Source organism: Adiantum capillus-veneris, chromosome 17 (genome assembly GCF_014529385.1).
Source record: "Adiantum capillus-veneris isolate H3 chromosome 17, ASM1452938v2, whole genome shotgun sequence".
Taxonomy (NCBI): Eukaryota; Viridiplantae; Streptophyta; class Polypodiopsida; order Polypodiales; family Pteridaceae; genus Adiantum; species Adiantum capillus-veneris.
This window is the reverse complement of record NC_140947.1, coordinates 4,689,434-4,707,620: the sequence shown is the minus strand read 5'-3', so window position 1 is coordinate 4,707,620 and position 18,187 is coordinate 4,689,434. Positions and strand designations below refer to the sequence as shown.

The following is an 18,187-nucleotide window of genomic DNA, read 5'->3' as shown; positions in this document are numbered from 1 at the left end:
TGCCCTCGTAAGTCATTGCCCGCAAGGGAGGAGGCACACAGGAGTTGAGGAGGTGCTTCTTGGGAGAAGGCGCCCAAGCCACACGACCGAGCTACAAATTAGCGAGGGAAAGGAGGGGTTGCAGGGGGGTGTTGTAGAGGGAGGTGCAGGATGCAAGGAGGAGGAATACACATTTGGTGGGGGGAGGGGGTGTGGGTTCGAAAGGAATATAGGGAGAATCTGTTATTTTACAAATGATTTTATTTTTAGTTGAGCGAGTAGGCAGTAGTTTGCATAATCGTGGAGGCCTAGCCTAGAACTAGCTTAAGCTAATGAAGAAAAGTTGGCAACCTTTACCATGTTCTCTCGATCCTCCAAGAGAGGCCGAAAATTGGCTCATCTTAATGAGAATCACCATCTTTCATTGATCCTTGTCCAATGATCAAAGGGGCCTAAAAATTGCCTTGACTTGATAAGAATAGGATGACAACAATTATTCAACCACCGTTTGGTGTCTTCATAGCTATGCAATAATGCATGCCACAAGAGAAAAATGGTGACATTGGATGGAGGTGTTACCATTTACCAAACAGGGTGTACATGTAGATGAATACTTTTGTGTAGAACTTTCTGTTGAGGGAGGGCGAGGTGAGCGTCATAAAAGAAGATTGCAAACAGGGTACTACGCCCTTTGTGTGGTTCTACGTTTGTATGTGAGCATGCAAGACCATGTGCACTTCTTAAAATTTTGTACCGTCAGTGCTTTACCAATGTTTGTCGTCCCCTTCCCTTTTCGCTTAATTCTCCCAAGATTCCACACTAAACGACTCCCCCAGAATTGTAGCCACATAGGTGTTGTGGATCACTCGTAATAAAAACTTCCTTTTATAAATTACCAATGTCCTTTCTCTCCATCTCTCCTCTCTCTCTCTCTTTAATAAGTCTCTACTCGCTATATGCTTGTAACTTCCAGAATCGCAATGCTCTCTCTCTCTCTCTCTCTCTCCCCGCTTTTCTTATTGCTTCCCATTGTCCAGCATAGACGGACAAATCAGCCCCACCAGGCTACCAGGGCACGGGTTCATGAACACCTCTCTCTCTCTCTCTCTCTCTCTCTCTCTTTTATAACTTCCCATCGACGGCAGACAGCATACCAGCTAGAGACAAGGGCGAGGAGGGCCAGGAGGCCCAGGCCACCCTCTCTCTCTCTCTCTCTCTCTCTCTCTCTCTCTCTCTGTGAAGCTGCCAAATCAGATGTGGAGGACGAGAGTCGACAGAGAGAGGGAGACTAGAGAGGGAGCGCAAATTACAAATGGCCCACAAAATGAAGATCTATTTGAGAATGGCTAGCTAAGCCTACATGTAGCTTATATTAGCTACAGCAGAAATTTCACGTGGTCCCGCCCTCACAGCAAGTTGCATGCGAAGCCCATATTGATTCAAAGGACGTGAAGAGTCCCAATTCTTAAGAAGGAATACTAGAGAGCTTGTGATGTTATTACAAGTGGCAGTGATCAGCTAGCAGAGCTTGGTGGTGCGCGGCTGCAAGTGCAGATATTTATACATTCTGCAGCTGCAATCTATTGTTGTGTAGGCGTAGCATGGACAGCTTACAGGCGTGCAGGAAGAAGGCGCAAGCGGCAGCTGCATTCGCGCTGTTTTCAGCCTGTCGGCCATCAGGGAAGCCCTGCACATGACCTTATTGCGAAAGGTTAAGTACACAGCCCCCCCCCCCCCCCCCCACCCCCCCCCCCCCCCCCCCCCCCCCCCCCCCCCCCCCCCCCCCCCCCTCTCTCTCTCTCTCTCTCTCTCTCTCTCTCTCTCCCCGCTAAGCGCACCATCTCTCTAGTCTTAGCAAGTGATGTGCATAATGTGCCCCTAATTTGTTTGTACAGCAGGCCACAGCAGAGCTCGTAGGGACATTCGTGGTGGTGCTGGCCTCCTGTGCAGGGAGCATCGCAGCGGCGAAGGAGATCGGGTACACATACGCCGAACATGGTGGTGTCGCAGTTGGCAGCGGCATGGCAGTAATGCTGATGGTGTGGGCGTTGGCCCCCATCTCCTCCGCCCACCTCAACCCGGCCGTCACTCTGGGCTTTGCTGCTGCCCGTCTCTTCCCTTGGCGAGAGGTATTGCACATTTCTCTCATCCTTGTTTAAGTTTTTGGCATAGGCATATGTACGCATATTATCACAAGAAGTTTTGGACAAATTCTCGCAATAATTCCCACATTGTGACTTACCTCAACATCATGAGCTTCTGTGAGGGAGGCATCGCATACCTAGCTAGGTACGATTGGGGGCAGGGGACCGCTGGCTCGGTGGGGGGGCCGGTGGTCCCCTGACCCCAATCGTGCCTAGTTAGGTATGCGATGCCTCTCGAGCAGAAGCTCATGATGTTATTCATTGTATGAAAACCACCGAAAAAGACTCCATTTTCCGACATGAGAAAATTTCTAAATCTTCTTGTGTATGTAGCTTGTGCTCATCTATTTCGTTAATGGCATACAAAAAGCCGCACTAAGCTAAAATGCCTCATTTATGCCGTTAGAGTCCATGCAAGAATTTGAACTTCCTCCCCTTACAACCCCTACACGTAAAATCGGTAACAAGGTGATTATCAAAGATCGTGTAGACTATGAGCCTTTTAAAAAAACATTTTCTTAGAGCAAGGTTGCGATCACTTGAGCGGAGGTGAAAAAGTTATAACCTCTAAAACATTTAAATTGCATAGTGTTCAGTAAGAACACATCGCTCTTAGCTCAAAATCTCTTCCTTCTAGTTAAAGTGTCACTGTCATTGAAATTTCTTTCATGTTCCCACCAAGCTTATTGAGATTTAATAATCAAGCCTTTACCATGAGAAAAATTATTGACATGGGGTAAAGATATTAGTTTATTACCTTGCACAATATAAATCATCATTCGTTGTCGTTATAAAGGGAGTACTTGTCTAAGATTCTTAGAAATTCTTGTTTTAAGGAGGGATTAGTCTCCCCAATCTCTTAAAATTAAAAAGCCCTTCAAAACATCAAAAGGGAATAAGTGAAGGGTGAGTTTAGAACATGAAAGACCTATCACAGTCGACCAAAAACTTTTGTATTTATATAAAGAGATATGGTTGAGTGCACATTACTACATTTGTGGTTTTTTTGTCATAATTTTTCTTTAGTGTTTTATTCTCTCTAGAGTGTCCTTGCGCTATGTGTGTATAGTGAATATATTTATTTTGAATCCAGCATATCTTTACTAAATTATCATTCATTGTAAAGGGCCCATTACACACTACCTTACAAGTGTAATTAATACATTAGCCATGCATTATTGTACACTTGGATTTGGGAGTAAACACTACCTCAGTGGAGATAAAACCTTCCACTTGCTTATGCATGTAGCATCTCTAAGGAGGACATGATGACATTATGCGGGCATTATGCCGACATACCACATTCTATACTTCAAAGGAGGAATGTTCAAAGAAAGTGTGCATGCTCCACGTGAAAAACACCCTTCAGTTAGTCGAATCTCATAGAATATATCACTCATAAAATATTCTAGATGTCATAAGAATATCCATGCTCATATCATATTTCAATGGAATCTTCCAAGAACCTTCTAGAATTTCTAACATGCTCTAGCTCTAGATATAGGCTATAGATATTTGCACATGGCAAAATACTAGCATACATATCTTCCACTTACGATACCCATGTGGCCCAAGAGCATTATAGATTACAAATGATATTTTAGCCTCTCTATGCCTTAAAAAACGCTACCATAAAAGCATTGTAAGTGAGTTTGTTGATCGAGAGCAATACATGATTGTTAGCCCCTAGCTATTGCAATTCCATTGTTACTCTCTCTTACTCTACATTATCTTTCCATTATATGTTGCTCGTTAGTAATGAACACATTAGTGATTATGATATATGCTAGAAAACCATAATCAATTATAATGTGATTAACATTACTAAGATGCTAGTTAATTCCATTAGTTACTACATTGGATTGCGTCCATTATAATGTATGTATTCCTTTTTAGTTCTTGCCTAACAAGACACATTATAATGCATACTCTTTCAATTGCCATAGCCTTTATGAAGGGGTTGGAGTCCAGAAAAGCCCTTTAATTGGGCATAAGATTCTGGAGGTGATAATTTTTTTTGCTAATGGGTTAATGCTAAGTGTGAGAATTTTGAGTGTGTAAGATGACTCAAGGGACCCTCCCCCCCCCCCCCCCCCCAAAACAAACATAATTTTTTTTTCCAAACTCACAGTTGTGAGCTATGCATTGAATTCTCCAGAATAAATGTACAAAGCAACCTCAAGCTCATATCAAGCCTTGAGGGATTTTGTAATACATCGATAAGCTACATGGCCTCAACAAAAGGCAAACAACTATCCATGTTCTGATTAGCATGCACAAATTCTATCAGCATGACGTTGATGGCTCTATACCACTCGTCTCTGAGTTCTTTTATCCATGGAAACAATTGATTCCCTGCTTTCTTGTAAAATGTATGTGAAGCTAGCTGTTGAGAGAACATTCTCAAACACTCGACATGAATTCCTAGCCTTCCAGATTTACTTAAAATAACAAAACCTAAAACTTTGTGTGTAGATAAGCAATGCTTGGCTATTCATCATGTATATCCCTCCTAAGAACATGTCGTTCTTGAAGAACCCTATTTTCCAAGTCTTTTGTATCCATTTGTAGATCTTCCCTATCAGGCGACTTATAGCCTGGCACTCCTAGAGCAAGTGAGGGAGTCCTCACTAACCAGTTTCTATCCCAAACATCTATTAAAACCAATATCTTTGACTAGAACCTTTACTCACGTCAACAAAGTCCCCCATATTACCTTCCACAAAATGATCTTTATCGCCAGTGGCCATCGTGGATTCAAGATGTTGTTTGCTATCTCCACCCACCTTGCCTCCCGCCATTGCTTTTCCCATTGTTTGTTAAGGGGGGAGAACCAATCACTTGAGATAGTTAGAGTGTGGTAGACATCCTTGGTTTGTGGCTTAAAGAAGTGGTTGCTCTTGGGCCATCGCCAAGATCTCCACTCGTACTTGGACTTGCACACAGGCATACATTGGTGGTCAAGCTCTTCGACATCTTTGTTGATCAATAGTCTTTCAATCTCATTGAGGTGGAACTGGGTAGCCAGTTGATCTATTCCTTTCTAGCTCCTACTATTTTTGTCCCAAAAATGGGTCAGTGATTTGAGCCCTTTATTATTGATCGTTTCGGCAATTTCTCACCAAAATGTGTTCAAAGGGATGCTTGTTTCTTTAGATATCCAAGGGAACCAACGAGTTATGGACTTTTAAAAGATATCTTGTTAACTCTCCCCACTCTAATGCCTCTGATGCTTTAGTACACTTTCGTACTAGCTCATCTATTGTGCCTCCAAGTCTTAGGCTGGTCCACTGAGGGGCAAGTAGTTTGTCATGCACCTCTAGGTATTTTCACTAGCCACCTTGAGAAAAGATTTTTGCCTTGTCAATCATGTCTCTGCATCTGCCACATGGTTGATCTCCACCAAGGGGAAAGCACCCAAGCTTGACTATATAGCCGAAAGACGGGCGAATCCCAGTAGTCTCCATCACCAAAGCAGAAAGAAGATGCACATCACCACGCATAAATCTACACCACCCATTATGAAACCATATGCAGTCCCATCAAGTTGGTCCACCAACCCAATAGGCATTTAGAAGAAGAGTCAAACACCTTCTAGAAAATCACTCTCCATTGCCACCATGTCAGACCAAGCCTACCACCCCTCGCTAGACATGCCGGAGAGCACCCTTAGCCATCCCTAAAAGCCAGCCCAAACTTAGAACCGAATATCCATACACATCTCACAATAGCGCCTTGCATCTCAGAGAACCGACCTCGTGCTCTACATCCCAGGAGGGAGTCTACCCCAAGCAGCATACCCTTCCAACTGTCCAACCTTACCAACAACACCCAATCACACTTGTAGGCCATTCTCCTCCCTGAGAGGAGGCGGCAGGACCTCCGGCCCTCAAAGCTCCAAACAGATAGGTTGTTTGTGGTTGGGAACCCCCAGACTCACCCTACTGTAGTGTCATCAATGGCCCCCCCACCCCTAGGACCGATCTCATAGGCTGAAAGGCCACGTAGGCCCAACCCATAGCACGTGCTAGGTTTTTACTAGAGGTCCCTAAAGTTTGGACTATCCTATATAAAGAAAAATTACAAGAAGTGACAATCTTATTATTTACTCTTTCATGTTGTTCTAACTCTTCTCAATGACTCAAAAGTAAAATGCTAGCTTTTACATAATACAGAATTTGTTATCTTTCACATCATCGATGTATTTGGAACACCCCAAAACCCCGAGAACAACTCGCTTCATGCCCCATTTGGACACCGAAACCTCTAGAGGCACTATCACACGCGGTGCAAACATCTCCCTACCCCTTATTTTCACGACATGCGGGATAGTGCCTCTAGAGGCCTTTTTTGGGCCTAACAGCCTCTGGGTGTCCAAATGGGGCATGTAGCTAGCCGATCCTGGGGGGTTTGGGCATTTCAAACGCATCGATGGTGTCAAAAACATCCAATTTTGGTGTATCTGAAAGTTATAATTTTATATATTGTGAGGTAATTGAGATTTGATATTTATGAACTAGAGGATCATAACTTTTGGGGTTAAACTTTTATCTTGTTTTTAGCAGATAAAAATGCTTCTCACTTATCCTTTTGTCGTTACATAAATAAGAAAGTTCTTGGGTTAATATTTCTAGCTTGTCCAATAGCATCTTCCCATATGTCCTATAATGGTTCGATCAAAGGGTCCTCACATTTAATAAGAGAGACCTCATCTTGTTGCCCCCTCTCCATCACATCGCCTTGCAAAGGTCTCCTATCACGTGGTGCGGGAAATGAAAGCGACGCGGTGAGGGAGCTTGGATGCAGTGATATAAGGGTGTTTGAAAACATAAGAAGAGCTCTTAACGCATGGTACATTCTTGGAATCTATGTGGTGAGGAAGCCCAAAAGTAGCGTTAAAAGGGGTTGTGAGAATGCTCAAAGTGCTCCTCTCGTGCCATCGTGGAGGAATCGAGAGTACTATGGACTTGAAACATGCATGTGGGAGTGGTAAGTAGCTTATATACTTTCAAAAAAATATGATCGTTGGTGCCACATGGCATTAATTGACGTATGCCATGTGGCATCAACGATACCATGTACGGACAAAAGAATCTATATAAAACCTCTACAAGTGCTCCTTTTCCACTGACCACAAAACTCTCACCCTTGATTTTTGGAGCATTGCTTCATTCTCTCAATGTAGTATGACACGACACAAAATGATGGGGCCTTCTCATACTTTTTTAAGCCCATCCATTCACTTTTTTTGGGCTACATTCCTTATTTGGGTCACCTTAGCTCCCCGCACAATGCGATAGCACTTGTTTGTGATTCCTAGAAGCTCTGCCATTGCATCATTTAGACTTATGGACTCTTTCCGATGACACGGGCTGCTCATCACATGTTCTGCATTCGGGATCCTCCCCCTCCTGCACGACACGATAGTAGGTGTTTGTGAATCCAAGAAGCTCCCCCCTTATGTCGTTCGGGCTACTAAACTCTTCCCAGTGACACATGCTCTCCATTTCACTCACCACTAAAATTCAAAGTTCAGAAACATCTCTCATCTAAGAAAGTAAGGGGGCCAAGCTTGGCTCCCCTTTCAATCTTTCATCCATGCCTGCCAAGGTGGCTACCAAGTCTGCCAAGCCAACTCCTTAGAAGCCAACTCCTTAGAAGCCCAACTCACCACCCCCCAAGGAACCCATTGCCAATTCTAGCAATCCAACCCCTAAGGAGCCCAACTCACCACCCTCAAGTCTCCCATGCCAACCCCTCAGGAGCTCAAGTCACGAAAACCCTCTCCTCAACCTCTTTCAGCAATAGTTGATCACAACAAACAAAAAATGCAAAGATTCTTTGAAGATCTTAAATCATATCATGCAGAAAGAAAAGTTGATTTGGTTGGTTGATTACATTATTCCACAAGAGTTGTATATAGTTTTGTTCATTTTGTCCATATGAGCAGACACTCTTTTTGAGACTATACTTTTGTACTAAAATATTTGATGTCAGCAATTCAATTCTTAAGTGTGTATCATGTTGTTATTTAGATTTGAATGTACGTAAAATACGGGTCACATCAACAAAGTAGAAAATACATGTATGTTTCCAAATTGTAGTGATTACAATATTGGAGAAATCCACTTCAGCTTATCAAGTCCTTGCAAGTGGCTCAAATGCAACTCTTTTTTGGGAAGACATGTGATGCATGAGGTTGCATTCTCCATCCTTGTGCTCAGAACAATGTCATCAACTTTGAATTTATACTCAAGGGATGTTTCTGGATGTTCCATTAAGAAACTTGAGAGATTCTTTGACATCTTGTAGTCTCTAGTTTGATGTTATTATAAGGTTTCTAGGCTCAATGAATGGATGGACTACATGATTTTAAACTCAAACTGTGAACAATTCTCCTCTAGAGGGACCCAACTACCTAGCTTGCTTCTCCACCTCCTGCAGTCATTGCCCAAAAGTAATGACTGGTGGCATAACTCGTATGAGATAGACATAGAGTTTGAGCTTACTCTACAATTGATATTGTCTCCACTATGGAAAGTCTCCTTGGTACCCCATCCTTCTCCAAGTACAGTGCCTAGTTCAGTCATATATAATCTTCTATTAAGCCACATCATTCTTGGCCTCTACAAATCCATTGTTTTGGAACATGAAACAAAGACATAAATAGGCAAGAACCATTGAATATTAATCCATATTGAAATCGTGCTTGGAGACATAGCTTTGAGGATATCTTCTTTGATTTTAAATTTGAAGGTACTTGGATCAGGGCTTCCCATTCTAGTGATCGGATGGTGGGAACAGGAAACTCATGTAGTTCTTCATGTGCACCTTCTCTTGATAAAACCCTGTAGTCTGCAAAATACACAAACATACCAACTGTTTTGTTAAAAAGGTGGCTTGTCAGCATCGAATGCAATCCCTTTGTGAATAGCTTTGAATTGGCCACTCAAGCTTCGATAGGCTCTCACTCCGTAGGTGTTGATAGAAAGATAACTGAAATCAAAGCAAAAAAATAAATAAATTGAGAGGACAATGAGAATCAAATATATAAGCTTTTGTGTTCCCTACAATGAGAATGGCCTATGGAATGTTCATCCAAGTTTAGCACCATGTCTTTGGCCATAGCCATTGTTGGTCACTTTGAAGACAAGAACACGACCTTTTCAATGGATTATCACTTTATCTTGCTTAGTTTGTTTCATTCTATGTGCACCTTTGCTTGAAGGGACCATTGTTACCCAGTCGTTCAAACAAAACAACATGGGTTTTCAAAGACCATTTCTCTGATGTTATGAAAATCTCAAGAAGTTATACTATGAGAAGGACGACGTGTAGTGGATGCCATGGAAGCTCGGAGATTGGAGAGGAAGAGTGTGTAACTTGAAAATGCTATAAAAAGAGAAAAAACCCTCACAAAACAAAGGGAAGGTGAAAAAAGTAGACGTTTGAAAAAACTAAGTGATTTGTCATTAATGGCGTTGTTTTTAGAGCCTGAAAAGAGAGATTTTCTATCTTCTAACTTGATTTTGTGAAATATAAAATGGAATAAAAGGCCAGTAATTTGGACCCAAACTTTAATGTTAGTTAGCAAAAACACTTAAGTATAGTGATTTTAGCCAAACGATCAAGACATTTATCCGTTCTCCACCAAAATAGGACCATAAAGACCCAAGGTAGAGGAGACATGAGTGCCATACTTTTGTATATGTGTCAATTTACTATTGGACTATTTCCTAATCCTTAGATTAACAAACAACCCTTTTTTAGCCGTTTTTGGCCCTAATGGTTTGGGCATACTACATGCTAGTGTACATGAAACTTGGCATGTTGTTCCAAGGACCAAGTTCCCACATGTCCACCATCTCCCGACTTAGCCATTTGGGTTTTTTGGATCCAGTTAGTATACTTGAAGAGCCCGAGTCTTCAATAAGGAGCCATTTCCCTTCTTATGGAGTGTCTTAAAGGTGCTCCCACAATTCGACTCTTTCCTTAGTAGTGCAGAGTCCATATATGTTAATAATGGTGAATGTTTGATTTTTCCACTTGACACTCACTCCTAAAGCTCTTCAAATGGATGATTGAAGACCACCTTAGGCTCTAGGTACCTATCCACATTTGCGAGGATGCCACTTTATCCATCAACTCCTTCTCTGTAGAATAGCAGCTTCTTCCCCATTGCTTGATTTTTTTTTATAGAAGCATCCAAGTGATGCTCTTGGATGGCCCAACAGTTGACTTCCGTGCCTTTTCAAACTTCCTCCTAGAAGAGGGAGTTCTTCTTTTGGGTTTTTAAACCTTTCAAATTCCATAACTAGTAGATAGCAACAGGTAACATTATTGAGAGAGGGGTATAAACTCCTCCACCTCGAGGAACTCTTCCTCCATAATCTCTTTCCTTATGTCCTCCTCCACTGGTACTTTTTCACTCACAGTGTGTGAGACTGACATCTTAGTTGTCATGAGATTCTCGGATTGGAATTTTGAATTACCTCAAAGATGTTAAGGGAGGGGGTTTTGGGATTATTCGATGAGGTTTCTTTTAGTTGTTCAGCCATCATATCTTGCGATTTTCTAATTGGGCAGCATACGAGAATCAGTAGTGCAAAATGGCCTTCTCATTTCTATTCTAGGCTTGATAGGGTTTTCATGGTTTCTCTAGCGTGTTTTTGTTCTCCTTTAGCTATTGATCCTTCCCTACTTGTTTGACAACCTTCTCTGATGGAGTCCCTATTTTAGGTTCTATCTGAGGTTTTTTTGGCTAGTATTTTTCCCCTTTAATGGCCAGAGCCTATTGCCATTGCCCATGCAACATGACATTAGAGAAATTATGAACCTTGAAAGGGCCCTTTAAGTTCAAAGATGCTTTTGGAATGTACTCTATACACCAATGAGAATGGGCTTGTGGACATGGTCACACCAATTTTTTCATTCTTTCGAATGGAAATAACTTGAGCATTTTAACTTCAAATTTGTCGGACAATTGTGCATTGGGAGCGCATTTCCGAGCTCTTTCCATAGATATGTTACATGATATAGTTTTGAGGTATGTGGATATGGGCTATCCATGCCCCCCCTTTTATGTCCTATTGTTGACTCAAATCTTATTGGTTTCTCTTACAAGGCCCCTTTGGGGTTCACATTTTTCCTAATGACGAGACCTTGCAAAGTGCCTAAATTTTCTACACTTGAAGCAAGCACCAAAAAGATGCCAAAGTTCAATGGAATGACCTTTCTATGGCCTCCACATTCACTACAAGGTTCTTGGGTTGGGACTTTGTAAGATCCCACCATATGCACACTTTATTTGTTGTGGAACTTGCGGCTCTTCTGGTTGGCACAAACAGAGGGATAGAAAGGGATGTTGCCAAATGTTTCAAGTTGTTCCTCAACCACATCGGGAGGTTTACAAACTCCACCCACACCACGCACATGTCCTTGAATGCATTGTGGATTCAAATGAAGGATCCCATGGGAGCGCACACATGGGTGCTCAATTGAACAATAGTGGGCTTTTAGCTAGTATTTTAGCCATTGTTGCCTCATCATTAGATTGTATGGAAAAGAAACCTTTTGCAAGATATTGGCAGTCACAAGTGACCCACTTTGATTGAGGACATTATCACTATATAACCAATTTATCAGCTTTGCTTTGGGAGGTACCTTGCCCATAAACCTGAACACAAGTGTCGAGCTAACCAACTCAATGAGTTGTTTCTTAAGTACCACCAGAGGGATAGCTATGTTAATTGCATCTTCAACTTCAACTATTTGTGGGAGCATTTTCTTGAGAGCTTGGAAGTCTCTGTCTCCCTTGTAAACTGCTGATTTTTGGAGCATAAAAAAGAAAACGCTTCATATGTAGATGCCAATTGCTATGTTGGGGTGATAAGGTAGCCAAGCCTCCCACACTTGCAATACCCCATCGATGGAAACAGATGACAAGTACCCTCTGAGCACAGTAGATAGTCTCTCAGTAGGCAAAAGGGTAAAAGTCACAAAAGTGACTGCCCTTTTGTCAAAACATTCAACACCTTTGGTTAGGGCATTAGAACTAAATCAAACACAACCCCAAATTCATGGGTTTAAAGTGTGTCTAGCCTCAAAACGGGTGAGCACTATAGCCAATCGACCAAATTTATTTAGTAGGCACAAGGGGAAAGTCACAAAAGTTACTATCCTTTTGTCAAAATGTCCAACACCCTTTGGTTAGGAAGTTAGAACTAAATCAAACACAACCCCAAAGTCATGGGTTTGACATGGGTCTAGCCTCATAATGGGTGAGCACCGTAGCCAATCGGCCGAATGTGCTTAGTAGGCAGAAGGGTAAGAGTCACAAAAGTGACTTCCCTTTTGTCAAGATTTCTCTTTGGTTAGGGAGTTAGAACTAAATCAAACACAACCCCAAGTACCCTATGCAATCAAACCCACACACGCGCGGTGGCTCAGGTCAATCACTCACAGTCACCCTTCAACCTGCTCTCTTGTGTAAGAGACTCATCCTACAACCCTCCTCTCTGTGCAGCACAACTCACCCTTCAAACCTCCACTCGAGTGTAGACCATTATAGCAAACCCTCGAACGTTCCCATCTCAGCTCAACGTATCTTTCATTCTGCTCCACACATTCATTTTTCCAAGGCACATAATCTTATTATGTATACTTTGATGATAGGTCAATTGGTAAGATGCTTGCGTAGTCGGGTTTAAGCATGCAAAGTGTATCCCATTGTTGCCAAACTTGAGAGAAAGAGTGGCGTACATGAGTGGATATGTGTGTTCTCCCCAAGCTAATAAAATAATTACATTGCATTTCAAAACAATTCTTCTAGCTTTCCAACAACTCTGAACTTTTGAATTTCCTTTTCCATGCTTGCACATCTTTGTAGAAATTCCATTTTCAAAAATTGTTGGCATACTATAACTTGATAGGTGAAATGAAACACCTTTGCTCAAAGTCCAAACTAGGTATAATAATTGAGCATTCTGATAGATGATGTTAAATTTAAATTCTGATAGATTTTGTATGCTCTCTTACAATCTTTTTCCAAGTGATTAATTCAAAAAAAAAGTATTAATGAATAATGCTTCGATATGCTAACAAGTCATCCTTCATTTCTATCTAGGTTGGTGTCTACATATTGTCACAAACTATTGGTGCATTGTTAGCTTCTCTAAGCTTACGAGTGATTGTACATGAGCCTACACTCTTCTTTGTGGCTATCAACGAGCCTCTCAACCATCCTAGTGCATCCATTACAATGGAGTTTGTGGCTACTTTTATTCTCATGCTTATAAACATGAAAGTGGCATGTAATCTTGGTGAGGTATAATTTTGGTGAATTTTGATCATGCATTAAGATTTTGCAATATATATATACACTCACTATTGTGAGTTTGGAGGGACAAAAAGATTTAACCACACTTGTATATTGTTTGGAATGTATAATTTTAAGAATAAACATAGAAATATTGAATATGGCTGAGTATGCGATTGTGGATGTTACATTTTGCAGAATGGAGATCTTGGAGGAAGCTTTATGATTGGATCTACTGTTGCTTTACTTGGATATTATGGAAGGTGATTAAAAGAACTCCATATCTCATAAAGAAACGAAGTAAGAAATTTATTTAGAGAAACATATGATTTAGTCAGCATGAAGTGTTCTTTTCTTAAATTCGTCCTCCATTGAGGCACATGATGATGACCTAAAATCAAATAATTTTATACATACAATAAGGAAGCAATCAAATCTCTACCTCTGTGTGAAATAGTCACACTAGTAAGGTCCCAATCATAAACGTATGTTCACATGATACATATGCAAGAACCATAACTTACTTCATAAATAAAAAGCTGAGCTATACCATATTCTTTATATGTATGATTATGTTTGTCTTAGTCTTTTTTGGAGCGATCCAGCATTCTCACCCTGGGCAGATACAAGAGAACGTCTTGAGACATCACCCACCTGCAATCAAACCCATGACCCGGGTCACGTAGTTCAAATGCTCAACCAATTGGGCTAGCTCTCGTCAATTGTGTTTGTCTTAGCCTTAAAAGATGGAAAGAGGTTAATTAATTAACTTCAAATATTATAAATAGTGAACTATCCCAATAGGTGGGCCAAAATGTCTCCCTTGATTTTTAGAGTTGAATAAAAAAGGAAAGGCAAAATGGTTTCCAGCTGTCTTGCAAGGGAGGTACAGGAGCCTCAGCATGCATGTGTCACATCGCAGGCAGCCAAGTCTATGAGGAAAGAACAAACGCACACATGCATGGATAGCTGAGGACAGAGCCTATGTGAGGCAACAGGTGCAAGCAAGCATGTTTTTAATCCGCCCATGTTGTACGTAGTGCATTGAATTGCTCGTGGTGGATTGGTTTACAGGAGAAGTTTTACTCTAAATACGAGCGTCTTGAGCTCGATTTGAGATGTTGGAGGGGAGTTTTCTTACTTAAGAACAAAGAAACCCCTTCCATGGTCGAACTACATAGATTCTATCTAATTGAGAGTAGCAGAGCCAGTAGTAGTAGTTATAGTTTGATAACAATCTTTCATAGCTTCACTAAGACCTACATAATACTATTGAGAAGAATTTCATAATGATAGGCTTCTTTGTGAGAGAAGAAAATAGAAAGTTACACTAGTATTTTAAACGTGTGGTATCACAATAAAAATTCTGTTTTTTGAAAAATAAAGTGTAACAATAAACTATTTAGATTACGACATATTTCAAAAGCATTAAAAATAATGATTGAACAAACTCTTGAAAGCATTGTAAAAATTTGAAAAAAAACAAAACAAAATGAAAGAGGACGAGAAAAATTGTGTTTGACACAATACTCAATGCCCCTCTTTAAAGGGAGGGGTACACAAATGTCAACACCCTCTCACAAGGGCCTACAAGGAATAATAAAAAAAGGTTTATTATCATTAGCTCGACATGTGGCACTAATCCACAAGCTTTATCCAATGGTCTAGAGATGCGCCCAAAATCCAACCCTTTACTAAGAACTACTTATGTAGTCCAAAAATAGGTGGGTCTTCTTCAATTCCCTCTCATTTTTATAGAAAAGTGAGGTTGTGTAGATAAATATTGTAGAGGCATCTAGATGCCAAAAGCAATAGCACGTGGCAATAGCACACGTCCGAGGTGGCAAGAGGTGCACACGTTGAAGTTGATAGAAATAGGGGGAACATGGTAGTGGAGTATGGGAGTGCTAAGTGGGGTGGGGAGCAATGCCTTCTTTTTATAAAGGTTGAAGGTTTGTACATGCTACAAAACTAGATATTGCTTGAGTGGTTAGTGCAATAGTCGTAAACGATTGTGCAGGTCTGCTAGAGTTCGAGCCCATGCTTTGCTAGTTTTTGATTTAACCTCAGTAGGGGGGCTTTGAGGATAATGTGGAGTCTTCTATGGTATCTTTTTAGATTCCATCTAATGAGAATGAGAAAGTCATCTTATCTAACATGGGTTTCGGAGCAAAGTAAGCTAGTCGAGCCTCATCACTATATCACACGGGCATGGTCAAATGGGATCAATGGTGGAGGAGGAAAAGACGACGCGCGTCAATTATAGATCGTCAGATCTGAGGTTGCCCCGAATTTACTAATCGGCCCACATTTACAATATGACATACTCGAAATGCTTATATTTCAACGGACGCATGAGGGTGTAGTGGTTAGTGTACATGGCTCGTGGTGGGGAGGTCGGGGGTTCGAGACATGGGGTGCGGATCGACCCGAATTTACAAGCCTGTGCGAATTTACTTTTCTTCTTGAATTTTCCAAATGCGCATCCCAACCATCGATCCCATTTGAGCATGCGCATGCTAGATAGTGTGGAGGGGGGACCTCTTCAATCATAATATTATTTATTGAGATGAAAGCTTCAAATTGTGTCAAGTACCTTAGGTGATGAGTTTAGGAGGAAAGCCCAATGAATCACTAGAGGCAAATAAATATAAGTACCCATAGTACGAACTCAATGGGAATGGCTTTCTCAACATAGTGGCTTTACATGAAGGAGCAAAATAATCATACATGTGACTTGAAAAACATCGCCTAAAATGTACTACAATCATTCAAAGGGGCTGTGGGAGCTATTGGGGTTTTTTTCCCTTGCCGAATTATGTCTCCTATGTTCTGGCTGTTCAAGGGGTGAGTTGTGGCAGGCCTTACTCCTTGGTGGAAACCCTAAGTCTTCCTATGTTCCCTATTGTGAGATTGGCCTCAGGGTCGGCCGGTTTATTAGCCGATGTATCTGGTGTATCTGGTGGTGTGGGATGTGGATGTTGGCAGATGCTATGGCTCGGGTGGAGCATGGCATTCTATGAAAAAAAAAGATGGTTTCTTTTTTTAATACAATTATTGCTGAGTTTGTGAGTTTGGGAAAAAAAGAAGCTCATGATCAAATTGATTTATTTGTTGGGTATGCCACCTTAATGTACATACCTTTTGGTGGCATTAGACTCTAGAGACTTTGTAGAGTTCAGGGGCGAGAGGTTCGCAGAAGCATTCCAATGATCTTCTTGCACCAAGTAATGCAGCTCTATCTTTTTGATGGAAAAAATAGATGGGAAATGTGGTGCCTATCTTGCTCAATGGTATTCAGATAGAGCTAAAAGAAAGCACTGGGCTAGTGGGATTCAGCAAGGAATCAAAGATCAAGCATTCGAACAAGTACACTAAATTAAATGGGCTAGAATTTAGGTCGCATGTGACTAAATTAAACTGATGGACACGGATTTGTTTAGGATAGTACACTTCTTCATGATCAATCGAGTGTTAAGACTTAGGAATTTGTCAAATAATCCAACTTACATTCTCATTCTCAGTAACAAATTATTTCATGCAATTTTCATTGTAATATTTATTTGCAAAGACCTGTCTTCTAAAAATGTAAAACGGTACCATTTGACCTAAGCCGACTTTTATTGAAATGTGAATGTATTGTTTGGTATAAGGATATATTTCTTCTCCTTAAATGCTTTATCTTGGGTGAAATTTGTATCCTCTATGATACTTGAATTTGTTTGTTTGTTTGTGTGTGTGTGTGTGTGTGTGTGTGTGTGTGTGTGTGTGAGAGAGAGAGAGAGAGAGAGAGAGAGAGAGAGAGAGAGAGAGAACCGAGGCTTGATTTTTTTGCATTAGGCCACTATGTGGTGGTTTGTCTATGAACCCTGCAAGATCACTTGGACCAGCACTAGTTGCCATGAACTTCAATTACTTGTACATCTTTATCATCGGACCAATAGTTGGAGCGATGCTCTCCGGCTTAACTTACACAGGAATCAAACCAACCAAAAGTGAAAGCATTTGATAGGAAGGCAAGGCAAATATTGCAAGCATGCCCTTTTTTGAAGTAAAGTACAACAAGGCCTTTACTTATCAAAAAGTGGAAATTGTATTCTATACTCATGTAGAATCAAGGACAGATAATTCCAAGTCTATGTACATAGAGCTTTTAAGAGATAATAAAAAAATTAAATTTGATTTTGCATGTTTGCAATTTTATATGTAGAGTGACCAACTAGTGTAGGCCTATTCAAGCCAACTTTTGAAATCTTCTTACTTGCATAATATATCAGAACATCAATGAATCTTCCAAAAGAGGTAATCGTATAGTTTGCAAGTACTCACCGAAATTTGCAAGTGTTATAAGTATCTTTTAATTGTGATAATTATCCCATAGTGTCTTTTTTTGTTCACTCTATTCAGCAACACTAGACAGGCAACAAGATATTTCTATGTCCTTGCATATCTGATGCCTGCTAAAAATGCGCAAATCCAATTGGAAAGAATTTTTGAATGATTCTTATGGAAGAGCAACATGAAAGCCACAACCCCTTGCCAATGGGGGAAATGGGAATGGATAGCAAGACCAAAGAAACAAGGTGGTATAGGAATCATTGACCCATGTTGCATGCAGAATCATTGAGTGCCAAATTAGTTATCTCGCCGACAGATCAAAATCAAGAATGGGACATCATGGTTTGGGATATGATAAGCAAAGCAGAGCTTGCCTTTGAAGGGGGCACATGGAAGGAGGCCACACTTT

General features: G+C 40.9%; 1 protein-coding gene across 2 annotated transcripts; it reads left to right on the top strand.

The window, feature by feature from the left end:
* The first annotated feature begins 1,146 nt into the window (after nucleotides 1-1,146).
* Nucleotides 1,147-17,625, top strand: LOC147436743 (aquaporin NIP1-1-like). 2 transcript variants are annotated; one of them, XM_086486172.1, is made up of 5 exons: nucleotides 1,147-1,690; nucleotides 1,875-2,108; nucleotides 13,249-13,449; nucleotides 13,639-13,703; nucleotides 17,281-17,625. In XM_086486172.1, exons 1-5 carry the CDS (start codon nucleotides 1,673-1,675, stop codon nucleotides 17,447-17,449), a joined length of 687 nt encoding a protein of 228 aa, XP_086342298.1. In that variant the 5' UTR covers nucleotides 1,147-1,672; the 3' UTR covers nucleotides 17,450-17,625. The 2 variants fall into 2 exon arrangements, with proteins under 2 accessions (XP_086342298.1, XP_086342299.1); XM_086486173.1 differs by having other exon boundaries at nucleotides 1,150-1,690; nucleotides 1,878-2,108.
* The last annotated feature ends 562 nt before the right edge of the window (nucleotides 17,626-18,187 follow it).